At 35.8% G+C, this 8,673-nt stretch overlaps 1 protein-coding gene across 1 annotated transcript; it reads right to left on the bottom strand.

The window, feature by feature from the left end:
- Positions 1 to 92: 92 nt before the first annotated feature.
- On the bottom strand, positions 93 to 7,708 carry LOC135695679 (uncharacterized). The gene is made up of 7 exons (XM_065214848.2): positions 7,528 to 7,708; positions 4,991 to 5,413; positions 3,828 to 4,445; positions 2,672 to 3,272; positions 2,221 to 2,423; positions 1,709 to 1,923; positions 93 to 1,135 (listed from the first exon to the last, which is right to left on the bottom strand). Exons 1-7 carry the CDS (start codon positions 7,706 to 7,708, stop codon positions 848 to 850), a joined length of 2,529 nt encoding a protein of 842 aa, XP_065070920.2. The 3' UTR covers positions 93 to 847.
- Positions 7,709 to 8,673: the final 965 nt, after the last annotated feature.

The raw sequence follows: 8,673 nt of genomic DNA on the forward strand, positions 1-8,673 counted from the left end.
TTTTAATAAGATTCTTAACAGAAAAGGACGAAAGAATATTGGCAATGTAAGAAATCAAATTGACTTCGTTAAAACGATTATAAGATTTAAATATTCACAAAGAATGACTAGGTGCACAATGTATCTCAAGGAAGGAAGGTCTTGCCAAACCTTTAAAATATTTAAAGGGAGCATCAATTATAAGAAAGAGTCACAGGAAATACATGAATTTTGGATTCATACATAAATATATACAAACCTATAAATTGAACTTGACCAGAGCCAAGATGTTGTGGGATGTTCCAATACAATGTGCATCCCAGTTTAACAGACGACTCTTTGCCGCTCAACTCCAACTGCAACTCTATTTTTTGCAATGCAAGTGAACCATCTGTATTGACTGGAATGGTACCAGAAAAGGAGGCACCCAACTTGAATCCTGACTTTGATATTGTGCCTGAAATTTCAATTGTTGCATCTTTTCCGACTTTCTCAGCAAGCCAAAGACACACGGAGTCTCCAAAACAGCCATTGTCTTGTGGAATATTGAAAATTCCCACAAACGTTAATCCTAAAACGAACAGAAAATTGACAATCATGTGAAAAGAAATCTGGTAAAAAATGATTTTGTAAATGAGTTGATTAAATCAAAATCACTTTGAGTTATTGTTTACCAGTCTGTCAATGTGTTACCCAGTCTGCAACTCAGGCAACCAAACTTTGATGCACTTTATGTTCTTTTCTACCTTTTTCATGAGTGGCCTACATTCAAAGCGCAAGCCAGCTGACTTTAAAGATAACTATCTACATTGACAATTTTTGTTATTTTTAGCTCATTTCCCGCATTATGACGATTTACAAAATTTGCTCATAGAACTGAAAAAACATGCATATAGTAACCTTTCTCTATGCCCTTTGAACTGAGATACGGAACAGAGAATTCAACCACGTCTTCTTCATTGTCTTCTTTCGCGTCTGAATTTTTATTTCCTTCACTTCCTTTGCTTTCAGACTTTGGTTTCGTCTGAGCTCTTTTGCGAAGTGTCCGTTTCTCAACCCCTAATCTTAGATTTTTCCCGTAAACGTGATTCCTTCCATACAATCCACTTCTGTATGGCTCAAAATATGGGCTTGCTTGCTTTCTTTGTTTCTGAAACTACAATTAATTTCCTAATTACTTTTTGCATAATGAAAGCTTAATTAATGATAATAAATGGAAAAGCATGATTGAAACATCAGGTCCAATAGCCTTTCTTATGTAAGGTCCTTGAGAGAAGGATAACAGAACACTTGAAGGCTTCCCTGAAAGAAATTGCTGAAAAATTAGCAAATAGCAACCAAAAATTTCGTGATGATCTTCATGCAGTTAGTGGACATACACTTTGCTTGTTGTTTTCAATGCGTATATTTTTTGAACGCAAGGTACCTCAAACGACAAACGACAGACAAAGAATTTTACCAGTTATTCCTTCCAACAGGAGAATCTTTTTTGTTGTATGAAAATGAAGAATAGTTTCCCAGATACATTATACAGATCTTATGCTGCAATACGGGCCATATCGATGACCTTTAAACAAAGAGCTTCCAACTCGACCTAGCTCTGCACCATGAAAAGTAGCAAAAGTTTCATTGTTTCTAAGCTGATCGAGAGAAATGCTGTAGTAAAATGACATTACATGAAATTAATGCCTGCACATTCATTTTAAGGGTTGGCAGAAACGAGACCTACCTTTCTAGTGTTGTGCGGATACGTGAAATCTGGTCTGAGATCCCTTTTCCTCTGCTCGAACGTCGAAAAAAGTGCTTCAGAGACGTCAAATCTTCTGCCAGAGGCACTGCTTTTTGAATTAGATTTACCTTTCTGAGCTTCACCAACATTGTTTGCCTTGCCCTTTCTATCCGAGGAACTTTCTACTTCACCGTTTGCATTTGAAATTATGATCACTGAAATCAAGCAAAGGATCTTAATATTCAAGATGTTTACAAAAAGCGCAGATGCTTACAATATCGCATATTTTCAACAGTATATGAGAGCAGTTATGTTTCTAGACTGTTCCAACCACTCCCTACCGATTACCAACGACAATAAAAAGAAATAGATATCAAGCATTGTTAATGTTTCGACCGAGGTCAACAGACTTTATCAGCCAACTTTAAGAGCCGCCAAGTCTTAGCATGACACATCAGATTTACCAGCCAGCTAAATGCAACTGTGAAGCAAAGAACAATGGTTTCACCTACATGCAGTCATTTCAGAAAACCATGCAACTGAAAAGAGCTTGCTGCCGAATATTCTCTCCATAAGCTTGTCCAGTCGAACTTTTTCGATGACGATTCCAACTGCGACTGCCGTGGCAGGTTGATCTGTGCCTTTTCTTGGTTTCCAAATAAGACCCTCGATATAGCTGTTTTCCCAGCCCCAGAGAATCGGCCTTCCAGCAATTCTGACAAGGTGGACATTCATCAATTTATTAGCACAATCTCAGTTTCGATTCATAGAAGAGCATACTAGTTTAAAAGATTAACCAACTGAATTGATTGTTAGAAAGAGAGACTAGCGGATTGGGCTACTTGCTTAATACATGACTAGTAATTCACATCGATATAAATGTTGTAATTCACAACCAGCGATAAACAATCTAAAACAAAACTCATAAAATATAAGTCACGAATTTAAGAATATTAGTCATACCTTAATGATTTGTGCTCATCTCCTTTGCCAAAATTCTTTACAAGCTTGAAATCTTTTATGCCAAAATCTTTTAAGTTTCCCAACAAGCTAATGAAATCAAGTAGTGTGTTTGGTCCAATCATTTCTTGCAGCTGATCCAGTTTAAAGGTTTTCACGTAAGCTGACAAGGCATACTTGTTTCCCTGCTTCTCTAATGTCAAACCTACAGACAATGGTCCAACTGCTATCGTTGTCACACCAGCAAATTGCAGTTCTTTACCACTTTGCTTCACTATTGTAACTTCAAGATCGCTAACATTGACCTTCCCTCCCATGAAGACAAATGGTCCTTTCAAAACAACTGTAATCTTAAAGAATCTTCCTTGACCAATAGTTATTTCTTTTATGTCAATTGGTCCAGCAGTAGGGGGGAAGAGTTGTCTTGGAAGTTCTGCTTTTATTTGAGGATCCAAACACTTTAGGAACTTAGGCATGTCGCTTTTAAACTGTTCCGGGAATGAAAAACTTAACCCGCCGGCTGTTATCTCTATTGTGACTGCTAGCTGCTCTGGTACTTCTGCTGGTAAATTTTCCTTGCAATCTTTTTGACTTTGCATATTTGCTGCAAGTTACAACATGTTTGCTATGAACTTTGCAAAGACTTAAGCTTTATATAAGACATGAGTACAGTAATTAAAATAATCTTAGTAGGAGTGTAACAGAAAAAACTATAGAAATTTGAATAGTTTGAATGGCCAACCTAGGGCAAAGATGAAGAACTTCGAGCTTAACATTTTCAAAGCAAAGCAGAGCAAAATCAAAAGGTTTAAATCTAGGTTCAAATTTTACTTTATGTTAAATGAGATAAGTATTCGCTTAGAATCCATAAGTTTACCTAACTTAAAACTAGTTCTGGCCGTCACTATATTCTTTGGCTAACAAAACATTTTTCAACGCAAATATAAAGATATAAATACACATATGCAGTGCTTCTGCAAGTAAAATCAAAGTGAAATATTTTTTCTTGATTTTGAGATATATCAATATTTTTAAAACAAAGTAGGACTATAGACATATTTGGAAGATCTGATGGATTTGCTTATAATTGTAAATATAGACGTGAAATAAAACTAAAACAAGAAAACCAAAGACTGCCTTGATGTTTAAAGGAAATTACCTCTCAGAGGGATCATCACTCTGACGTTTACACCTTTAGGAATCATTTTAGTATCAAATTCGGTTATGAAGGGCTTTACCACATCCATAAGCTTTTTATTATCCACCATAACGATTGTATCCTTGGATATCATGATAATGCAGTTGCGTTCTATTCTTCCAAGCATTGCAAAATCGCTTATGAAAGATCCCTCAGATATGAAATTCTCCAATGTTTCTTGAATGTTAATCGTATCTGCAACATCGATAACAATCGCTGGTCTCACAACTTGACCAGCTGCTCTTGTCATAATCAAGTAAACGTCACCAGTTCTGAAAGCAGCAGAATTGGAAATCGATGCCGTGCAGACAATTTGGAATGTTTCCGATGATCGCTGAGTTGTATCTTGAACAAAATCGATTTGTCCATTGCAGTCTGGACTTTCGAATGTCAAACCTTTCAGATTACTGGTGTCGAAGCCAATGGCCAAAAAGTTAAGTTGGGACATAGTAATTCCAAAAATGCCCATTAAATCTGTCATAAGGAGGGAATCTATTTTCCATTGGAAAGGTAGAGAGGCCTTGTTTCTTGGCTTGTCAATAACCATTTTGAGACTGTGTGCAGACACACCAACTGTTCCTGTTTGAAGGAAAAGAACTGCATTGAGATTACTTTTCCTGACATGTTTATTTCCCTGGCATACTTTGTTGCACTTTAAAAGATACAAGAAAACGTGTTAAATGCCTATACTGTAGTCAGAAAGGGAAGTTTAAAAACAGCAAGAATAACAACCAATGTCTTCAGGAGCTTAACATTGTAACTGTGGTCATATCAGCTCTTAGAAGGAAAAAACGTACTTTAGGCCTAAGCAATCAATAAGGTCTCAAAGTAATCAGTTATGATATATTTTAGCTTTCACTTGACAATTCAGGTCAGGTTTCTCTCGATCTATAGCAATTCAAACAACTGTCAGCTTGTCAGTTATAGTTTGCGGCTCCAGATTCTAACCAAATTATTCATATACCTTGTTAAAAGACGTTTTAAAACATCTTAGAAATACCCACTAACTATTCTATCCCAAGCCAGAAGTCACTACTCAAGGTTTAAGTTTTGAGTTTTGTTTTGAAACTGTCAAGGAAGCAAAAGCATTTACGGAAGATAAGTTATGGCTTGAATAACATCACCTTCAGCCTTGATTTTCCAGCTTTTAATTCCATTAACAGGCTCACCAGCCTTGAAACCAAGTATTAGAGAGGCACCACCAAGAACAAAGTTATCTCCGCTTAGAAGTCGCCAAGAATCTTTTGCTTTTGCCTCTACTGTCACCTCTTTGCTCCCTCTGTTGATTTCGAGATTCTCAAAGAAGAACGAATCTGGATTGACCAGCTGTTGTGTTGTTCTCATAACATCAATACTGGGGAATATCTTGTCAAATACCATTTTCAGAGATGGGTTTTCACAATTATCCCCCTTTTTGGTTACAAGTACAGACTTTTCTGCGGAAAACTTTCCTTCTAGACTGCATCTGCCTTGTATTGAATAGGTTTTGGTGCCAGTCGACTCAGATGTAAGCGTTTCCCATGACGTGGGAAGATTGTCCCTTTTTGCTGAAAAAGAGAACATTTACAAATATGCCTTTAAATACACAGCGGAGAGCAGAGGGCACTAGAGTCCATTCTCTGCGTTAGAGTTTGAAGAACTATACAGGAATAGTACTTACTATTGAAAAGGACTTGTCATAATCAATGCTTTATAGAGAATCGGAAGGTACTATAGGTAACAGCAAAAATCGTGCGTTTATTTGGTAGGAACATAGAAAACCAAAACCACAAAAAATAACTTACATCAAAGCTTCATTTAAAGTATCAGTTGTTTTAGAGAAGGCATAAACGGTTACATAAACTCGTGGTGCTTCAAAGAACTTTGAAAGATTTTTCTAGTGAATATCCAACCTCCAGCTGTGATTTTAAAACTTCTCCCGATGCAATAAAAACCAAAGAGATCAAATTTGAGATAATTTGCAATAAGATACCACGGAAGCGGAAACTGCGTAGAAAATCAAATAATGCACCTAAAAATAAAACCGCAAAGTCAATGTTCCAATACGGCAACAGTTTTCAGTTTTAAAACAGAGGCAGTATATCGATGAAAACAACTTATTTCTAAAAAGATAGAAGATCCTCTTGTTCCCACTTTGTTCTCACTTTGTTCTCACTTTGTTCCCACTTTGTTCTCACTTTGTTCCCACCTTGTTCTCACTTTGTTCTCACTTTGTTCTCACTTTGTTCTCACTTTGTTCTCATTTTGTTCTCACTTTGTTCTCACTTTGTTCTCACTTTGTTCTCACTTTGTTCTCACTTTGTTCTCACTTTGTTCTCACTTTGTTCTCACTTTGTTCTCTCTTTGTTCTCACTTTATTCTCTCTTTGTTCTCACTTTATTCTGTCTTTATTCTCTCTTTATTCTCACTTTGTTCTCACTTTGTTCTCACTTTGTTTTCATTTTGTTCTCACTTTGTTCTCACTTTGTTCTCACTTTGTTCTCACTTTGTTCTCACTTTGTTCTCACTTTGTTCTCACTTTGTTCTCACTTTGTTCTCACTTTGTTCTCACTTTGTTCTCACTTTGTTCTCACTTTGTTCTCACTTTATTTTCTCTTTGTTCTCACTTTGTTCCCTCTTCGTTTCCTTTTGGGACTCACTTTGATTTCACTTTTTTTTCAGTTTATTCTTTCTTTGTTCTCACTTCATTCTCACTTTATCCTCTATTTGTTCTCATATTTTTATCAGCCAACAATAGGACGGAGGGAGCACTGTAAATCCCAGAATTTGTGCAAGATAGGTTCAGTTAAATATTGGTGAATCTAATTGACAATTCAAAACCTAAAATTCTAAGAAAAATTAAAAACAAAATGGGAGCAAGAAAGATAATTCGGTGCCAAGAAATTGTGCGAATTGATTTTTGATGGAAGAGATTATGGAAACGGTAAATAAAGAAATTAAATCCTTATTAACACTTGTTTCCTTGAATGCAGGCATAAAATTACGAAAATGACTTTGTACAACATGCATCAAATGAACGCAACAGAGTTTGCTTAATGATGCACAGCACAATTTAAAGTTATTCTCAAGTCCTAACCATTGACAGTTTCACACCAATGGCATTGACAGTTATTGTTTAGAATAGTAATCTTAAAGCGAAATTGTGATTCGACATGTTCGTAGGGAGATATCACAAGTCATTTTGTTTCTTTAAAGCTTGTATGGGAGAGGGTTATGTAAAATTTCACCATGATTTATCAATTGAGGAATAAAAAATGAATCTGCTGGAACGATTTAAAAGTAGTTCTATGAAAATTTGACCACTTGAAAGTAGCGGGCAAAAGAGACAAGAAATGAAGAGCTGGGGAATTTATTTGTTGAAAGAGATCCTGACCATGAAAATTTATTTATTTCATCACTTTCAGAAGCAAATGGTATCTAGTAATGCGCAAACCATATCACAGGGTAAAAAACTATCGAAATCTTTATATGGCTCTATATCATAGATTTGACAAGAGTTAGTCCTTTACTTTTACTAACATCTGAAATTTCTCAAGAAACACACGATTTTCCATGTTCATGCCAATGTAAACGAGCAGTCGAAGTTAAAATTTTCAACTAGGATTATCAGCATTCAATTGAAAAAATAGGCAAGAGTTTGTGGATCGAAAACAAGACTTACTTCCTAAAGTACGTCTAAGGTCATTGTCGGGAAAGCTCTCTGACAGCCAAAATGGAACCAGACCCAGCACATCGTGGAATCCATCGGAGGGTATCAAATGATCTTTCTTGAAAAGATCAAACGCATCCAAAGGAGCAAAGCTGATTACGCTCAGAATCAGTATAAGATTTAGTATCGCCATCGTCTAGCTGTTAAAAGAAGAAAACGTTTACGATTTTTAGAACAGCAAGCTTTTGTTAAAAATTCCATGATAATTTAAAAACTTAAAATAAATTCACAAAGAATTGATTTCTAGATGCCTAAAAACCTTAAAAAATTCGATGGAAAACTGATAGTTAAATGGGATAACGTTACTCTACTACTCCATAAACTGCAGACTTCAGAAGAAATAAAGTGAAACTAGATTGTGAAGAGGTAGCATGAAGGATTAGAATATAACCTTGTCATTAAGTAAAACATTAAGCACGGCAATTAGCAAGTATTAAGAAGAATGAACTACAGTTTATCAGTATAAGACAAACGACATGGTATAACATCAATATTTCTGGAACTTTTTATCAGTAAGAGACATACAACATGGTGTAATTGCAGTATTTTCGAAAGAAATCCAAACTAAATACCTGTTCATCACAAGCCAGACGTTCGTTATGACTGATATTCTTCGCGATTGGTAAGGTTGGTAATGAACTTAGTTCAGTACCTGTGATGTTTGCCAATAATCCTCTCCCTGAAAACCCGTAAATATCTGAAACCAGTTACATTCTCTACATTCTTTTCCTATTGTGCTCGAAAATCCTTCTTTCATTTTTTGCTATTGTTTAAGATTATTGCCATCTATGGACATTTGAGTAACATAGATTTAAAATGGATCATAGTTACGATGCATTCCTTTTGTTTGCCCTCTTCATCTCTTTTTATGTCTTCAGTCGCAAAAGGGGTATGAAAACAACAGACACAAGTAAACAGTCAGCCCTTTATCTTCTTGTGACAACTCCTGGGTAATGACCTAGGATGCGGTTATAGCCAGACTCTGAGGGGAGAGTATAGTTACATAAAAAGCTATGATTTCTGCATCAAATTTTATCTGCAAAATTGATTAAAAATTTATATAAGCTCGAGTTGCCTACATGTTCATGTTGGAAGAGC

Source organism: Rhopilema esculentum, chromosome 2, assembly GCF_057945365.1.
Source record: "Rhopilema esculentum isolate cy_ngs chromosome 2, ASM5794536v1, whole genome shotgun sequence".
Taxonomy (NCBI): Eukaryota; Metazoa; Cnidaria; class Scyphozoa; order Rhizostomeae; family Rhizostomatidae; genus Rhopilema; species Rhopilema esculentum.

What these genes read in the sequence shown, in the direction of transcription:
- LOC135695679 (XM_065214848.2), bottom strand. Translation starts at nt 7,708, where the DNA reads ATGGCGATACTAAATCTTATACTGATTCTGAGCGTAATCAGCTTTGCT. An exon ending in CCTTAGACGTACTTTAGGAA is followed by an intron (nt 5,414 to 7,527) that starts GTAAGTCTTGTT and finishes TCTCTTTTTCAG; the next exon opens with CAAAAAGGGACAATCTTCCC. An exon ending in CTGGAAAATCAAGGCTGAAG is followed by an intron (nt 4,446 to 4,990) that starts GTGATGTTATTC and finishes TCCTTCAAACAG; the next exon opens with GAACAGTTGGTGTGTCTGCA.